Source organism: Diachasmimorpha longicaudata, chromosome 7 (genome assembly GCF_034640455.1).
Source record: "Diachasmimorpha longicaudata isolate KC_UGA_2023 chromosome 7, iyDiaLong2, whole genome shotgun sequence".
Lineage (NCBI taxonomy): Eukaryota > Metazoa > Arthropoda > Insecta > Hymenoptera > Braconidae > Diachasmimorpha > Diachasmimorpha longicaudata.
Window position 1 is genome coordinate 2,282,205 of NC_087231.1, and position 19,167 is coordinate 2,301,371.

Consider the following 19,167-nt stretch of genomic DNA (forward strand, 5'->3'; position numbering starts at 1 on the left):
ACTTTAGTCAAATACTGAAAATTTACTTGGTGAGTCTAGGAATATACATTCCCGAGTGTATCACAAGTATTAACAGTATGGACCATGACGAGATCTAGTTTTCGTTCTGATTGTTCAATTGCCAGGGAAAATCACTGGTCATACTCAAAGACGAACCCGAACATCTTCAACTCGCAAATTTACAGTCCTGGTGCTGTTGATTTGCTCTTTAAATGATAATGGTACCTACCCTTCCCGTAACATCTCTACTCAGCAAATACAAATAGCCAATGCTGTATAAAGAGGATTTTTTGCGATTGCATATATCTGGAGGAATTTCAATGATGTTTTTTTATAACAATAATGACTGAATGGAAAAGTCAATAATAGTATACGTTAATATAAATGCAAAGAGGGTGGTAGAGAATTCAATAGAATTGTATAGGGGATTCGCTGGGCTAGTCTATGACATAATCTAATCCATATGCGATATTTGGAAGCTGTTTTTAAATTAAATTTAGATTGAGTTTGATTGGTGAGGAGGAATTCATGAATGCTCACCGTGCAGTAGATGAAGAATGCGCCAAGTAGTATGACTCGCAGTAACACCGGACTGGCAGCTTTCACTACCTGTAAAAAAAAAATTATAAAATTGAAAAGTCGGTCAAATACAAGGCTTCCATTCCGAAGCTAAGACCTTAATAAGAATGGATAGTACGCTGATAAATATAACTTTTAATATTTAGAATAAAATTTATTTGAGCCAACTAGAATAAATATTATGAGCATATTGGAAAATGTTTCTTTCCAGCATTTTTATTCAAGTATTTTTATATTTATAGCTAAAGAAATTCTGAAATTTTTAGTTAACCGTTACTAGTTCCAGAAAAAGTACATATATTTCTGGTATTTTTTCCCTAGCAAATTAGTAAGTTTAGTGAAGAAACATCATCGATAGCTATTCTATTTTACCCCAAATAACACTCGATCAGGTTTAAACGAATATTTAATTAACCATAGCGGGCTGGCTCTATGACACAAATGGATTAGGTGAATAACCCAATAATTTCTGTGGAGATTCGATAAACGAAAGTTCCGATAAAATTTCCGATAATCCTCCGGATGATTAACGATGGTTTTTGATGATTTGACTGATGAGATTGCCGATAACTATATCGATGTGTACTGGAATGATTTGGTACGAGCCCTTCCCGATGAGATTCGATGATTTACTGACCATTAGGACACGCACAAATGTCGTCGTGCGTGTTCGAATATGGCTAAGGATTTCCGAGGGGTTCAAAGACAGCGTAACGAAATTTATGCCCGATTTCAAAGAATCCCTGTCGTGAGAATTAGTCATATTATTCATGAAATAAAAAAAAAAATTTATCGCCGCTTTCCGATAAAATGTTGGTTAAGAATTTATCCATCAATGATAGAAGGAGTCCCTAATAAACGACATTCATGTGCATGTTGCAAATACAAATTTCAGCGCACTTGAACATCTTCTTTAACAGACGAATTTTCAATACGACACTGTATTTTGTGGTCATCATTTAACAACAAAAGACTACAATGAGTTAAACCAGGCTATTCTAACTTGTTGCTAATAACAGTCTCGCAAATATTGAAAATGGCAGCTCGAAACATAGTGCATAGCCGGAGGGTTTGTGACCTTTACAAGTGGCTAACCCTGCAGCTTGATTCCAGGAAATCGCCAGTATTGAACAGTCGGAATTGGTAACATTTTCCTCGTCTCGGTCTCTGAATAATTCAAGGGGACGCGTGGACATGTTGCCAACTAAGCAAGTATATAGATCCATCTATAGCCACTGGTGCTAGTGACCCTAGCCGAGTTTACTAACATTAAGAATTCGTACAGAGATGCCCTCTAGTCTCCCTTATCGAGCGTCCACCTGGCTACATCAAATACACAAGCTCATTCATCCTTATTGGAATTTTTCAGAAATCAAACAATAGTTCAACCAAAATCCTTACTAATATGAATTTACTCGCAAAAATCTAAACCTAAATTTGTGGCACAATATTGATGACAAAATTTGTATTACAATGTTTTATAATTAGACACAAATAGATCCAAAATCCATTCGTTTATAATAAACTGATATGTTCTATCAGTGTAGCTGAACGTGATAAACATACAAGTATTCGGAACATTGTAATTAATTAGTTGAATGGTAAGTAATGCTGTAATGAATTGCCCCTATGATAAATTAAAAATCTGTGATGAATTATCCCTGCGATGTATGATGCTACACGGGGAGAAAGATTATTGAAAAATTACATGCTTGTACCGTATAATCTGCCACTCAAAATAATATTCGGTAAAAATAGTGAGACAGTTACGCATGTTTTCAATGAAGTTTTAGGAAAAAATCCAAAACGTTCCAGAAAAAGTATGAAATTTTCAGTGCAAAAATGCATAATTTATGTTCCGTAATTTTAACTGAATACTTTTTTGACTGGCAGATTACGGAACAGGCATGCAATTTTTTAAGAATTTCTCTCTCAGTTTATAATGCATTTTTAGAGTAATGAATTCTTCCTATTATTATAGTCAATTATAGCGTAATAGCAGCAAACCATAATCAGTAGAAGGGATATTAAAATTCTGTCCGAAGGACAGATTTTCTGATGAGTGTGAGGTTGAAAAACGAGCCGCAGGCGGGCACTTGTTGCGTAATGTACTATCAATTTATTACGGAAATGGAGTCACAACGAACTGGATTTTTAAAGGGTTAAAAATTCAGGGAGACTGTCGCTTGAATTGTAAAATTATTCTGTAATTTTTATGATTATATCAACCTAACTATTACACTTCCATTGAATACTTGCGAATTTAAATAATTTTCTAATGACAATGTATATACTAATTTCGGATGATTAAGTGATTGTGTTAAATTAAAAAAATGTTTCCTTAAAATTCTCGGAATACTACTCCACCAGTTTCAAATTTTGTATTTTTTTCGACATTATATGTTCATTTACCGTCGAAGTACGTGGCAATATTCATTATTACCATAAAACCAGCCGACTATGATAAGTAGTAGAACTTTTTATATCCACCATTTAGTCACTTTGTACTAGTATGCAGGCCAAAGTATGAGGCGAACAACTCTCTAACAAAGTCGTGAACTTTAGTACTGAGACATATTTCAAATTTTGTAGACGCTGAAAAATTCATGAGTCGCCATAATTCACGGTACGTTTAATTTCCGGTCAGTGGGTTTGCTGTACATATCCGCATAATCCTCACATTGGATTTTATGCTTGAAGATTAGACCACACAGTAAATCATACTTAGTGAGACTTTCGACAAGAAACATTCGTCGAATTGATTTTTTCCTTTTGCAGTAAGATTCACCAACTGTTAGCGGGGTATCGATCTCACAAATGAGAAGTTCTATAGAAGGGAAACTGCAATGAAAAAAATATTTATAATGAAAAGTGGCTTTTCATTATGAATATTTTTTAAAAACTGATCAGTAGTGGCCTGTCGAATTACGTGAACAGATCAACAATTATAAATTGATGTTAGAAAACTTGGTTCTCACGTAATAGTGGTATTGCGTCGCAACATATTCGTAGTAATGTGCATGCCATCTTTTAACCATGTCTTTATGATATCTTTAACTAGGCACAGATTAGATAGGCACGTTCGGGGGAATTTCGACAAAAATCCTTTTTTTTTGAAAGGGGAATTATTAACTAGAGAAATTTCCCATTTTTTTCACTCTTTTCCCCGAATGAATCCTTTTAGCCCCAGCAACCGGTCAACACGTGTGCACCACTCGCCCTTCACGCGCACCTAGGCGTTTTCCCCTTCTTTTATCCATGTGCACTTATCCTCCTTACTCTGCCAAGCAGATGACAATTGGGGAATTCCCTTCCCATTTTTCTGAGAGGAAAAGGGAAACTGCCTTATCACAAAAATTGTAAAGTTCAGTCCACACCCACGAGTCATAGCAATCACATAGTGTAACACTAGCAAGTCCTAGCTAAGGTGTCAAGTCAATCCAATACACATCGTGAGAACTAACGATATTTGTAAGACTAGTGTACATTAGAATAAAAACGGTGAAAGTGGCTCAACGTATTATTTATTCAAAGAAAAACCTACATGTATCTTATCATCAAAAGCCCCAAACTAGCCAAGTGAAAATATGGTAGCTTGGCAGTTCTCGTGTCCTTGTAGTGCGACTAACAAAAGTCATATCGGGCCTTATAACCCCGATAAGTTTCAACATAATTGCGCTAGAGAACGAGACAAAAATGGTATTGTTTTCAATACCAATAAATCATGAATGAACTATTAAAAAATGAGCAGTCAATGAAGCTGAATTTTCTGAATAAATAATAAAAGTTAATTGATGAATTCAGTAAATGTAGGTATCTTGAGTCTTCTATATCCATCGAAAGGCGAGTCTCGACCTTTCACCGTCAATTATCTCTTGAAAGAAACAGCGATCGGGCCAAGAGCTTGATGTTACCGTTCATTAATATGGATAAAATATGGGTAATACTAACAGCAAGTCGGAAGAGATGAAGGAAATTGGCAGAAGGGTAACAACTCACTGGAGGGTTTGAACATCAATTATTAATAAAAATGAGGGATGTCAAGAGATGAAAAGTAGATAGTAAAGTGGAAATATTCAAGGATGAACTTTCTAGAAAGTTCAGTGAAAGTAACACGCAAGGGAGTGCTCCAAAACTATCGACAAATCTCTGAAAATTAAGAATGAGTCCTGATGAATGATTTCTCCTAAGACATGAGTATCTCATTGGACAGGCGATTGATAGTCGGATCGGCGGTAATCTCCTAATTCACACGAAGTTCTTACATCATCGCCTCAAAGCGGACGCGGATCTATTGACAATGATAAAATCACTTTCTTTTCGGATGAACAATTAGAGTTCCCCTGAAGACGTACTATAAGTACTCTCCTTAATACCCATTGAATTCCGTTCGACCTGAGCGAACCCGTGGATATGGCGGTGCAAGCGAAGTAGTCTGAATACTGTTGATTGCATTCGCTAGACGTCTACTATATCTTGAAAGGAAATACCTGGTCATTGAAATGGTTTCGTACTAACTTGACTGTATCACAAATGCTATCCCCCTTTCACACAATGGAATATTTTTCATTTCGTGTCAAAGTCGGATAAGTAAAATAAACACGAAAATAGAGCTATGAAGCATCAGAGGATCTATGCTGCTACAACAAAGCATCATTTATTAGCCAAAGACGGTGGTGGATGGTAATTGTTGGGTGTTGTGTTGCATCCCCGAGGGACTTTGTACGACAGGAAAAAAAATATTAGCCAGCACCACTGACGGTTTTAAGCTCGCGGCATGATTTATTGTTTTGGGGGCGGTAAAGGTAGTTGTGTTTAATGTGTCGCGAGATGTATTTGCTGTGGTTTCTGTTTACGCTTTCAACTGTGGCATCAGAATGGAAGTGATGTTTCGGGGTAATAGTGGGTCTCGATGGAATCCTCAATAACGATATCGTAACACATTAACCCAGGAACATTGGCTTGTTGTACCGAAGCATTTGGAATGGCTACTCTGTGGACAATGTACATGTTACATGGACACTTGTTGGACATAAGTCCTTCGTTGTCAAACACCCAACGAGATATCTTGACGAAATACCATGTTGATGGAAAGTGAATCCAGTGTGAAAAGCGGTATTTACGTGGTAGAAATGGTGGATTATGTATTCTTGAAGATGGTGAGGATTTTCGAGCATTTTCCTTGGAATATTTACTGAGGGGTGAGTCACTTATGGGTGACTTATCTCCGACACAGTCGGATATTTTATGTCCTTGAGTTCTTAACATTTATCCCAGGAGTAATTTTCAAGTCACCCATTTGTAGCGCTTACTACCTGAGCCTCGTTTCACCCCTCGTCTTTTGTGATATAAACTCGTGACATTTTAATGAAATGTCAAGCGTAAATTTCAAACGTATGAAAATTGAATGAACCAATTGTAAGTTTAATGTAAATGGAAATGATGTGAAACATTATTTAGGGTGTTATTACATACCTTTGAACAATATGGTTGTTCAGGTATGAAAATTATGCAATGATTAAGGGAAAATCGTGGTGAAAATTGTATTTAATGCAGAGGAGCGAGTTAAATAGATTCAACTGAATTGACAGTTAACGATTCATAGTAACAGCTAAAAAGTTTCATTTGATACAACTTTTCTATCAGTATATGCCATAAAAATGATTACTATAGAAGGTAAAATCTTCTCTAAAGGAACTATTTTTCAATTGAGTTACCTTTCTCGACAAGATTAAATTGCAAATAGGGAAATTTTCCGGAATTTTCGAACCAGTTTCCACTCCACTTTGTTCTTCATCCATTGCAACGAAAGGTTATTAAACTGATGAAATGGATTCTCATACTGTGACTACGAGAGAAACCTGCAGATGCTCCTCCAAAGGGACCTCAGCGCTCCAGATTCACTCGAAAAAATTAATGGTAAATGGATTGACCACTCAAACTGTCTTTCCAATTTTTTCAGAATGCGTCAAACTCAATAGATAAAGTTCTTAGCTTGACTAATTTGGATTGAATCTAGAGTAATATTAAATTCTGGATTAACAATGCCCCTGAATGGAATCCTTTAATGGGGTAACATCGAGCTCAGATGTCCTCATCAATTCTATTATGAGAGAGAAGAAAGCATTGTTTCATGTCGTTTGTTTGTTAACTTGTTGAACTATTAGCGTCTAGTACCATTACTCGAGTGAATTACGGATCGATATTCCTTCATGGGGCAATACTAGTCACAGAATCTTAACGAAATTAAAAATAGGAGAAGAATGGCAGATTGAATACTCGAACAGAACTCCTTTGTTACAGATTGAATGCACAGTTAATTACATTCATCAAACTATCAAGCCGTGCGCAGGGCTACATTTGCGGGATTAATTACAATTACATACTAATGAATTCAATTAGTTGATTATGTTGGTATACGTATTCAACCAACAACTCGCCTTCCATCCACTAAACGATTTAAGACTGACCAAGTTCATTTTCTCGTTTGACCCAACAGCGAGTGCAAAGCAAGTTTGATATATCCAGCTGGAATCCGGCCAAGTAATTACCCAAAATTATTGTTCATTGAAACATGTCTATAGTTACTTCAGAAAGGTTAGTTTTCACAATCGAATTTACGCGCAGCTATATCTGCTGCCATTTAATTCTCCGAAATAATCGACACGAGATCGAACACTCATAAAACGTCCGTCCGTTAATCCGCTGAAGAATGAATGAGTCGAATTATTTCAATTTTTACTAGAGATTGGTATAAGTTCGTGAAGTGACAGACTACCCTCGAAAAATAGTGAATCTCGCGCAGATGATGAACAAAAGCCCACCACTTAACAAAATCCGATAAAACGTTGGAAAATCCTTGTAAGCCTCGTTGTTTTTCCAAATAAAAACTCGCTGTTCTAATCCTTCAAATTATTTTGGAGTTTTCAGGATGTGACTTTCATTTACTGACTTGTAATAAACCAAAAAGTCATTTGTATGGAATATTTCTCTCAATGCTCATGGGCATAGTTCCTTTGCGCAATTTTACAAAAATACTATTTCTCAAACATAAACATGGTTGAGTACTCTGTCCTCGCAATTCCCCCGCAATTGATTACAAAAGCATTATGATTATATTCAGCAACAAATTATAAGGCCGCTTGGTTTCCACAAAGAGAAAAATTAGATAAGAATGGCGCAAAGTGGCGAAAAACATTGGCAATCCCTAAAATTTTCCACACCTACATTACGCCCCGAAATTACCAGAAAAATACACCATTTTTATTGAATTATTTTTCCGTATAACAGGTATCTCACAGCTGAATTTTGGATTTATTCTTTTAAAGCTTTGCATGAATCTGTACAGCTGCATGCTGACCCCAAAAAATGGTGAATGAACGTATGAATAGATGAGTGATCGATGGCAGCTAATCAAAATCGGATTATAACATTTTCATATATCCGTGAGGAGCATTCAAAATATAAAACATTGTCGAATATCCGCGTGAGAACTAACTAGCGTCTGAATAGAACGTGTAATATACATGTAAATTTGAGTTTTCGATTGTTGTATTACATCGACGTGTTATACAAAACTAGGATAATGGCCTTATGAAACCATGTTAGTGCAAATACGTCCACGTAATAATGTTTTTCACCTGTTGTTCGTAACTGAATGGAATTTAATAATTTTTCCCTCAAATTCAGAGTATCGTTGAGTAATTCGATCGATCCTCAAAAATGCAGCACGATTCATTTAAGAAAGATTATAATTACACGGGAAAGGATGAGCAGAAACAGTCACATTATGTTAGACAAATACCATTTCTGCCGTATTTAATAAAGCGAGTGATTCCATCATCATTTTCGATTTTGCGTTCCTGGACCAACGAAGAATCCTTCGGAGCCCGAAAACGATAGTGCCCCAATTCACCCGAAATTTGATTAATTTCCTCTACTGATTGGTGCATTTTTAGCCATCCAATTGTTAAAAGTTCAAGTGAAAGAGCTCCTTCACAAAGTTAACAAAAATTCTACCAGAGATTTCCACTGACAGTGAAGTAAATTCTCACAATGCACGAATGAACCTCATTCAACTCGAATGACCGTTTTCTCATTTCCATTTCAGAATGAATTAACGGCGGAATCGACCAACGCTTCTGAGAATATATTGATTGCCTTGAGGACCCTCATCATCCTGTTTTATCTCCAGCTAATAACTTCTGAAGGAAACCATCCTCTCGACCCAATCTGCCAGTGACTTCCAGTTAACATTCACTTCTTTCTCGAAATTCTCATCTCTTTAGAGGTTCAATCTCTTCTAATTCAGCAAAACCAGGAGTACCTCGCACTTGGAGATAAATCTCAACGGTACTTTGAACTGATCACCACTCCGTGATCCGCCCTTGATGCCGGGTTGAATGCTGAAAGGGGTATCGTTACCCGCCTCCCTTTCTCACCAATGAAGTGTTTACTCACGTACAGCGAGGCGGAGGCAATGTATCGATTCAATGCGTTACTACGATACTTACTATTGCGATTATGTATTACAATATTCTGCGAGAACAGTCACATGAGAGTAGCATACGAATCTCATCAGTAACGACTCTTTTTAAGCAGGGAGAGAAACATTGAAGAGAAATTGCAAAATTCAAATTCGACGCGACAAAAAATTTTGATAACAACCATTTTATCGTTCTATAAAACTGTATGATAACTCAAATTACTTCGTGTTTACCCCGAAACTTGGTCGAAAATTAATGTATCGTGATTCATTTCTGGTTCAAGTCTTTTTTGCGATTAGTCTATTTCTAGCAAATCAGAAAGAACAACGCACCACGGTATTTTCCACATGGAGTGATCAATTTAGGTTAAGGATTCCAAAACCAGACGTTATTTCTATGCCTGACATATAACAAATTCTTGTCATAATACAACATTATGAGCCACTTGCTCGGAAAGTGATACTTAACATCAAATGACGGAGAATATACTTTCACAGTAAAAAAAGTGCTACCGCCGGCTCATCATTAGTCAAATAGGATAACCCGGACATATACTGCATCCTAATGGTGTAGTTTGCGTCTTTCACGGGGAAACTTGTACGGAAAAACACATTATCCCGGTAGAAAATTTCGATTTTGACAAAAGCCCATTTTCGTCAGAAAAAATCCAAGATCAACTCCATTGGCGTCGGGGCGGGAATAGTACATTATGGCCTACGAACAATAGGTGGAGGATTGCAAGAAGTGTGAAGTTTGCAGCACGAGGCATGCCAAGTCGGAGTCGAGGCTCGTCTGCGGCCTAGGGTGAGCCTCGACTCCGACTTATCACGCTTCATGCTGCAAACTTTACAATCTTCCTCTACCTATCATCCTCATGTAATTATTTTTTTTCGCTACTGAAGCCCGCTAAATGCCGGTTACGCAAGTGGTTTGAGAACGATAGGGTAAATATTACAAAAACAAAACATGTTTTTGTAAAAAAATGCGCCAAGCATATATTTCGATGTTGTCGCCAAGTACGTTGATCCTGACCATATGGCTGAATAATTTTTTGATTCACAAAGGACTTTTTACCCCTGTCGATTTGAGTCGAGTATTTGAATTGACTGCGATGTCCTTTGTAGGATATTATGGTACTCGTCTTAGTCAAAATATTCATAGAGAACTCAAAAAGGGTTTATGGACTCCTATTATCACCAGCTTTCTCCACTGGTAAATTCAATCAATGAGCTTGGCGTCTTTTGTTATTTCTGTAGTTTTTTCAAATTTCCATAATTGTGGCTTCACTTTTTAAGTAATTGTTGTTTTAAGTTTTTTTTCAATTTTGTTTTTCAAATGAACAACATCGAAATATATGCTTGGCGCATTTTTTTACAAAAACATGTTTTGTTTTTGTTTTTTGGCGGATTTCAAGCATTTTTTCAAAATGGACAAGAGATTTCATACCTCGACTACCCAAGCTACTATCGAATGAGAGTCTTACTATTACTTAGATTTGCTCCGTTCTAAAAATAAAAGATAGACATCCTTAGAATTTCTCGACCATCGCATTTTGGCAATGTTTGTATCGTCTGTTTTTATCCATTCGGTTTTCTTATCCCTAAGCAGTCTAATATAGTGGTGGTTTTTTCCGATTTTGCCATGTAACACGGCACTATGGACGGAATATGAATCACCACAGATTTCAACTATAGTTGTTGGAACTGCTTTAAGTTTCCAACTGCTGATTTTTTGTTTAACATCCTTTTTATTGAACGAAAAAATGTTCAATTTTACAATAAGTACCCCGCAGCTACTACTTAAGCATGTTTTTCGTGAAGCATCAGTGACATGTCCACAATTATCACAATGTTGTGAAACGTCGTACCAACATGACAGTGATCTTTTGATCTTTTGATCAAATCATCTAAGGACACTGGTTCTTTGATGTTATTAAATGATAAACTCAAAACAATATTATTCTCTTTTGAAGTTTTCATATAATTACATACTTTACATCGATCAAGATGAGTAAATTCATGTTTTAAATTTTGTTGTAAATCACGCACTTGGTCACATAAACGCTCCAGAAAGATTACGGGATCCTGCTCGTTATCAAGAGAAAATTTATCATCGACGAATTGTATGAGTGCACTTGCATTCAAAACTTCAGAGCCTTCTATGTATTTTTTCAATAATTCATTTATTACTGAGTGCTCATCTTCGGGGGTGAGCAACAGTACTTGGCGTATTACGAGGGACCGAAATATGCATTGAATTACTGCATTAGCATAACTGGCACCACCGGCAGAATTGCATAGCCCACAGATAGACGAACTTATATCGACTTGTTTATTTTCTACATTCGTCTCATCATTTGAACCAATTTCAAAAGCCCACTGGGTGTCCCATACCTTCGGTCAATATTTATCGGGCAGAGGTATTTGTTTCATATCAGGTCTGTATTTTGCCCCAAGTCTATTGGATTCTTCAATGGCCGTAATGGAAGCTTTTGCCGAAGATGGATCGAAATTGATCAAATGGCCGCCTCCCAATGTAGTTACTCGTGTAAGAGCGACGTACGTTTGGCCAGAAGAAAATATGGTTTGTCCCACATCCATAACAGCAAGGTGTAAACTCAAGCCTTGACTCTTATGAATTGTAAATCCATAGCTCAAACAGATGAGAAACTGTCGTCTCGATATGTAAGCTCCACTCATGATTTCGAATTTTACGTCGATACGTTCAATTTCGTATTCTTTCCCCGATTCTAGGCGAACGGTTATAGAATTTATATATTCTGCTGCCTTATTAACGGATTTAGTAACTGCTGTTACAACTCCAATAGTTCCATTAACCAAACCAGATCTGATTCTCTCTAATCTAAAATTAAACAGTTGTCTCAACTGGTCGCGTTTCAGGATTCATCCAGTGTGATAGCTCCTGCTGATCACTGGATGATTCTGATAAATGTCTATATGTTACCAGATCTGATTCTCTCTAATCTAAAATTAAACAGTTGTCTCAACTGGTCGCGTTGCAGGATTCATCCAGTGTGATAGCTTCTGCTGATCACTGGATGATTCTGATAAATGTCTATATGTTACCAGATCTGATTCTCTCTAATCTAAAATTAAACAGTTGTCTCAACTGGTCGCGTTTCAGGATTCATCCAGTGTGATAGCTCCTGCTGATCACTGGATGATTCTGATAAATGTCTATATGTTACCAGATCTGATTCTCTCTAATCTAAAATTAAACAGTTGTCTCAACTGGTCGCGTTTCAGGATTCATCCAGTGTGATAGCTTCTGCTGATCACTGGATGATTCTGATAAATGTCTATATGTTACCAGACCTAATTCTTTCTATTCTAAAATTAAACAGTTGTCTCAACTGGTCGCGTTTCAGGATTCATCCAGTGTGATAGCTCCTGCTGATCATTGGATGATTCTGATAAATGTCTATCTGTTACCAGATCTGATTCTCTCTAATCTAAAATTAAACAGTTGTCTCAACTGGTCGCGTTTCAGGATTCATCCAGTGTGATAGCTCCTGCTGATCATTGGATGATTCTGATAAATGTCTATATGTTACCAGATCTGATTCTCTCTAATCTAAAATTAAACAGTTGTCTCAACTGGTCGCGTTTCAGGATTCATCCAGTGTGATAGCTCCTGCTGATCATTGGATGATTCTGATAAATGTCTATCTGTTACCAGATCTGATTCTCTCTAATCTAAAATTAAACAGTTGTCTCAACTGGTCGCGTTTCAGGATTCATCCAGTGTGATAGCTCCTGCTGATCACTGGATGATTCTGATAAATGTCTATATGTTACCAGATCTGATTCTCTCTAATCTAAAATTAAACAGTTGTCTCAACTGGTCGCGTTTCAGGATTCATCCAGTGTGATAGCTTCTGCTGATCACTGGATGATTCTGATAAATGTCTATCTGTTACCAGATCTGATTCTCTCTAATCTAAAATTAAACAGTTGTCTCAACTGGTCGCGTTTCAAGATTCATCCAGTGTGATAGCTTCTGCTGATCACTGGATGAATTTAGTAAATGCCTATATGTTATGTTCGCCAATTAATTTAAAATTAGAAAAATCAAGTTGAAAAATTGTGGAAGAATAATAATAAATTCGTGTCCTAGCTCGTCTTAACGTGAAAAAAATTGATTATATCATCAAGCTAAAGAAATTGCTCAAGCACATTTAAATACCAATATAAGCAAGTCTTATTTAATCCTAATAACTGTTATCGTACAAAAATAAACCTGGACAGAATTCGATTGGTCGCATCTCTCACTCTCTCTTCCTTTCATTCTTGTTTTCATGCTCACGTTATATGGAAACTAAAATCGTTACTTCTTGTACTGAATTGCCAGAAGAAAAAAATACAAGTTATTGATAATTTGCATAATTTGAGGGTAACAATTAAGTCGTCGACTGATAAATTTGAATTATTTTGAAGAGTTCATTTTCGACGATCTCTAGGTCCACGACACTTTTGCCAACCTCTCATTTCTCGCGCTCGTCGCTGATTGCGAACCGACCACACAGCGCCCGTAGGAAACAAATGCTGTCAACTGTTGAACAAAAATCTGACCGTTTCATTCTGAGATAATCGGACCGTGGAAAATATGTAAAAAAATCCGTTGCTATGCGCGGATCTTTTTAATCAGGCGTTTAATTCGGAAAAACTTGACATAAATGAATATAGCATAGGCGGTTTAGGTAATGTAACTAAGTGTATTTTTGCTGCAAATTGCCGCGTTTTCACTCAGTTACGGAAATTAGTTTTGGAGGTAGTGGAAGGGGTAGTTGTGTCGTGTATAGATACTTGGGAGCACTCGGCTTATTTATTCGAGGTTTCGAAATATATACTTGGCCGATACGCTCCCGCGTATCTCGATAAGACCGGCGGACTCCAGCGAGATACTTAGAGTTCCTAGAAGGATAGGTGCTTACCTACCCTCCGTTAAACGCGATCTACCGTGCCTCTAACGGAGACGGTCGTAACTTCCGAGTGAAATGACAGTTGGGTGATAGCAACACAACTAATAGTATCGAGTGAGTGAAATAAAGTGAAAAGAACAATGAATTACATTATTCATGAAACTCCCGAGGAAGATGTACTTTCTATCGATATGTTTAGTGAAGAGGAACAATCGGTTGATTCGATTGCCTTAGCTCATGTTCATTCTCTAGAATACTAGGACGTCTCAGGGACTAATCCTAACGTCAACGAAAATGCTTCTCCTTTTCAGCATTTTAAAATTTGTTTTATTTTTTTTCAAAGCCTCCACTTTCGGGGGTTCCACCTCCGGACCCCCATAGGCGCCCCCCTCCATCTAACCTCCATAGGCCTTCGTAACGAAAATTTGTTTTGCATTTCTCTCGCTCCTGGGAGGCTTTGTTGGCATTTGTGGGGTCCGCGAATGCGGAAACAACTTCACTTGATTTCAAAATTCGATTTTGGCAATAGTCGATTATGACATGAGGACCATAGGTGGAGGATTGTGAGGAGTGTGAAGTTTGCAGCAGGTAGACTTGTCACGCCGATCTCTTTCTCGTTACGAAGGCCTATGGTGGGTGGGTGCAGGGGCGTGCAAAGAGGAGGGAGGAGGAGGGGGGGGGGTGAAATAGGCCTAATTAAATATCGAAAATAGCAAAAACAAAATGATTATATTACAGACCTATATAAGTCTATATCAATACTATGAGGTCGTTGTTTCCGGGAGAGACGTCTGCGTGGTCTTGCGACAGAAACTCCAGTTTATTTTTATTGAATAATATAAAGAAATCTTCGTTCATTGAAGAAAAGAAACCACGATGACGATGCTTTGGTTTTTGAAATTTTAAGATCGTTTGTTCAGTTCGTCGACTGCTCTCGAACTGTGAACACATAATCATAGAAATAAAACTGCTCTTATATCGTCTAGTCTTTTCATTAACCTGGCTTCCAATTATTAAAATGTAATATTAAAAAACATTGATTCTTTGGACAAATACATAACCATAAACAATATAAACTAAGGAAAATGAATGTTAATCGAAATACTAAAAAATGAATAATGCTTTAAATAATGAATAACGCTCAACTGTCATGTCACTCCGAAGTTACGATAGTCTCCGTTAGAGGCATAGTACATGGCGTTTAGCGGAGGGTAGGTAAGCACCTATACTCCTAGGAGCTGTAATGTATCTCGGTGGAGTCCGGTCTTATAATATTTAACCTATCGTCCTCAAACCAATCGGGTAGGAAGCGCTTCCCGCGTCTCAGTAACGAAAAAGACCATTTCCATCCGAAAAAACCCAAGATTGGATCCGCGATTTGACCCCTGGTAACTCACTTGGCCGACCCTGATTGAGTTGAAAAATCATTCAGACCACCTGAGAGACTGAAATTATACCACTCCTCTCCACGCCGTGGGTTTTTACGGTGGTACAAAGAATAATCATCATCATAGAATTCAAACCATTCACTTGAAAAATATTACATCGTACTTGACACTTGATATAATGATCCTCCGTTTTCAATTCGAAAACTAATGCTTAAAAATGAAAATAGAAAAATTGTATGTTAATTCGATTATCCTTTGAGTTGCAAGAGGGCTAAAGAGGAAGGTTTATCGTTTTAATGAAATGCAGTTTCCAAGGGAATTCAATTTCAGTCGACTCTGAAGGGATCTGGTCAAAGCCCTTTTCGCCAATTATGAAGATTATTAATCCCCTTCTTCGTTGGCTGAGGCGAGGATTTTTGCAAACCTCTGCAGAATGGCATCGTATTTTATTTACTTATGTAATACCTTCATTTGACGTAAAATTAACAAATTGTTGTATGACAGTGATATGAATTTGACTATTGAGTCCATTAACTCAACTCAACTTGTATGACCTAACGAGAGGGACTTTATATACTGAATGTAATAGTTCTAGTATCGGAAATTTTTATAGTTATTATTTTGGGGAAATACGTTCCTTAAAACTTAATAGTTTTATTTCAGAGTAGGATTCAGACGGGCGAGATTAAGTTATTTTAAGTGTAGCCATAATATTATATTGTAGGCCTAGTAATAGGTACAATTTACGGGGTTTCCCCGTAAATTACATTAGTTGACAGACGGTCGAATTTTTAAGAGGTTTGAGAAAGGCCCACAGATGTGCGCGGGGAAAATCGTTTCCCACTAGTGTGGCCTAGAGACGCTCGGACCACGTGACGCCGCTAGGGCCTGACCAAGAGTGGGGCAGGACCTACCATTTAGCATGAAAGCCACACTCCAGAGAGGACAAGGGTGAGAGTTAAGGGAGAGCTGAGACGAAGCGTGGAAAGAGTGCGACCACCAAGCGATCGGGAAGAGTCTCACGCTTCAGAGTAGAGCAACTAAGAGATCATTGTCAATCCTATCGGTGTAAATAATTGGACCGAAGTCTTACTGAACATCCTTTAAACCGATCCATCCCACATAGTCCTAATGTGTAATATATATATAATATAATGTATATTTAATTATCCACAACATGGCATTTATGCAACGTAAAATCGCAGACAAAAAATCTGTGTGTTAGTTCATTTTAACAGTATTGTTTCCTCTAGTCAACCCTCTAGAGTTCGACTGAATAACAACTACAAATATGAAATATCAAATATGAAGTATCAACACAAGGTAGGTACACGCTGTGAATTGCGCAAAAACAATTTTTGATTTGAAAATGGTAAACTACTCACCAGAGGATTGAGATAAAAATCGTGCGATGAATGTCACCGAAAAAACAACGATTTTCCAAGAGAAAAAATACGCATATGGTCCCCAGTACTTCAATACTGGATTTTTATATTATTCAAATCACAAGAGGTCAACACCATCGGGGAGCAAAAGTTTTTCTCCATTTGCCCTGGAGTGATAGACGACGAAACATTTTCCTTTTATCTTCTCTATAGTTTTCATGGAGCGTAAGAATGGATGGTGCGGAATAAACTCGTCCATGTTTTTTTGCGGACGTTGAAAAAAAATTGTCATAAAAAGAAAATCTTAACTAGTATCGTTAACTCACTGTACTCGTGATCGAGAGGAAAATAATATTATTATTGTGAAACAGGAGGTGAACTTTTATTCTTCTATTCTATTATAATATTTCCTATTATTCTTCTATTATTATTTCTATGATAATAGTGTTTTTCCAACGGCGGGGTTTGACCCCGTTTATTTACACACCATACAATTTGCAGCTTAACTTGAACATTCTCATGATTACTCCTCTATGTAATTTTTTTTATCACTTTTCCAGATAAATGGTCCAAGCCCCGTGGCCCCAACTTAATTCAGTTAAATCGCCAGTTAACAGCTTGTTATGCCAGTAGGTTCACACAGGACCAAATTTATCCCAGGGCTAGAATAACTAACAGGACTCGCCGCACTAGTCCACGGGTTAGAATTTACTTCGGGGATAAATTTCACCTAAGAGTTTGTTTGCTTAACAGCGCTTCATGCAATGAGATTACAGTATTAAGACATATTCTGATTTTTGCAGACAAGCCAAGTAACTAATTATGCTATTGCAAAAACATGGAATCACATTTACATCACGATAAACGACGTTCAGCCCCTGCGACTTAATCAATGTTATAACATTAATGTCTACCTCCCCCTGGCGCCTTAAACTTTTGTATCATGAGGGTATTGGAAATTTAATTCAAAAATTTAATGTCAAACATTCAACGTTGATACTGCTACTTTATTATGTACTGAGAAATCGAGATAATCCAGATAATACCAATATGCAAGTACATGAAGTAAATACAGGTGAATTGTACTTATCGGTGGAATATGGGTAGACGGATAACTCCATCGATCATGGGTGTCCAAGCGGGCGATTGTGAATAATTCCCCACGTGAATTATGAACAGCGACTTCAGAATACTGACATTTCTCTACTCCCATAGCCGATTAACTTCGCTTGCTTTTGATTCACGGATGATTAGCTATGAATTCGTTGGAAAAACTGCAATCACGATTAATGGTTTTCGTGATAGAGTGTTAAGCTCAGTGATTCAATGGATTTCTATTAAACCAGTTGAAAATTCAGCATATTTTTTTCATAAGCCATATCCCACTGAGACAAAAAAATATATATGCGAAAGATTTCCATACTCGATGTAAGAAACGGTCATTTTCTCCTGCTAATACTTGAAAAATATCACAAATCATATATTCTTGATATAAATAATTTATTTTTTCCCTATATGTGTCAAGTGAAATGATATTTAATATGGAAAAAATTTCATTCTTCAGCGCGACATCTACTGATTTCTCAGGAGAAATCTCGATCTATTGCACTATAAAAGAAACATTTTCGTGACTACGAGAATATTTCAAATGCGAGATAAGAGTTATTTCCATTATAAGGTTCTACAAACACAGGCTATTTCAGAAAGGATGAAGGCTTGAGCTGAAGAACCTCGAGAGTCGACATTAATTATCACGACATCACACGATGGTAAAACTTTTTCCTTCTAGTGATGTTATGAAGATTATTCACGTAATGCAGTATCGCTATCACGAGTCAATCCTAATTGAACGTAAAAATTATAAAAACGCACTAATAGCATCATGAAAATTACTTCTTCCCTGGATTATGCATGCGGTGGAGTAAAAGAGCTTATTCATTGATAAAGAGACTCAGGATATTGTATGCTATCAACTAAACTAGCTGAGATCACAAAAATAATTTCTCGAGCGGAAAATATAACATGTCTATTCATGTCATCAATTCATGACAAAATTCAAACGATGAATTGCCACTCTGCGGCACAAAGCAGTACAAGTTTTTATAGAGGATGAGGTAAAACCTTCGTGAAATGATAATAAAGGTCTGAAAACAGGAGATGGCGCTGTTTCTGGCCTGTGAATTCAGTGAGATTTAAGAGCAAGTGCTAGATACTCATATGAATCAATAAATACTCCATTATTTTCTAATGAAAGTTTAAATTGGAGTCCATGTTAGGTCGTATTTGGAAAAGACTTGAAATCGCTGATAAAACCTAGCAGATGTTTAATTCATAATTTAATATTTTAAAACATAAAAACCCCGATTTTTAAGTAACTGCTCATCGCC

The 19,167-nt window shown here is 37.0% G+C and overlaps 1 protein-coding gene across 2 annotated transcripts in view; it reads right to left on the reverse strand.

The window, feature by feature from the left end:
• The window catches only part of LOC135164592 (metabotropic glycine receptor-like), a 127,981-nt gene that overhangs the window by 17,984 nt on the left and 90,830 nt on the right, over positions 1-19,167 (reverse strand). For both annotated transcript variants that reach the window (XM_064125073.1, XM_064125074.1), the window contains one exon: positions 541-609. In XM_064125073.1, coding sequence (XP_063981143.1) covers positions 541-609 — 69 coding nt within the window. The remainder of the gene's footprint in view (positions 1-540; positions 610-19,167) is intronic.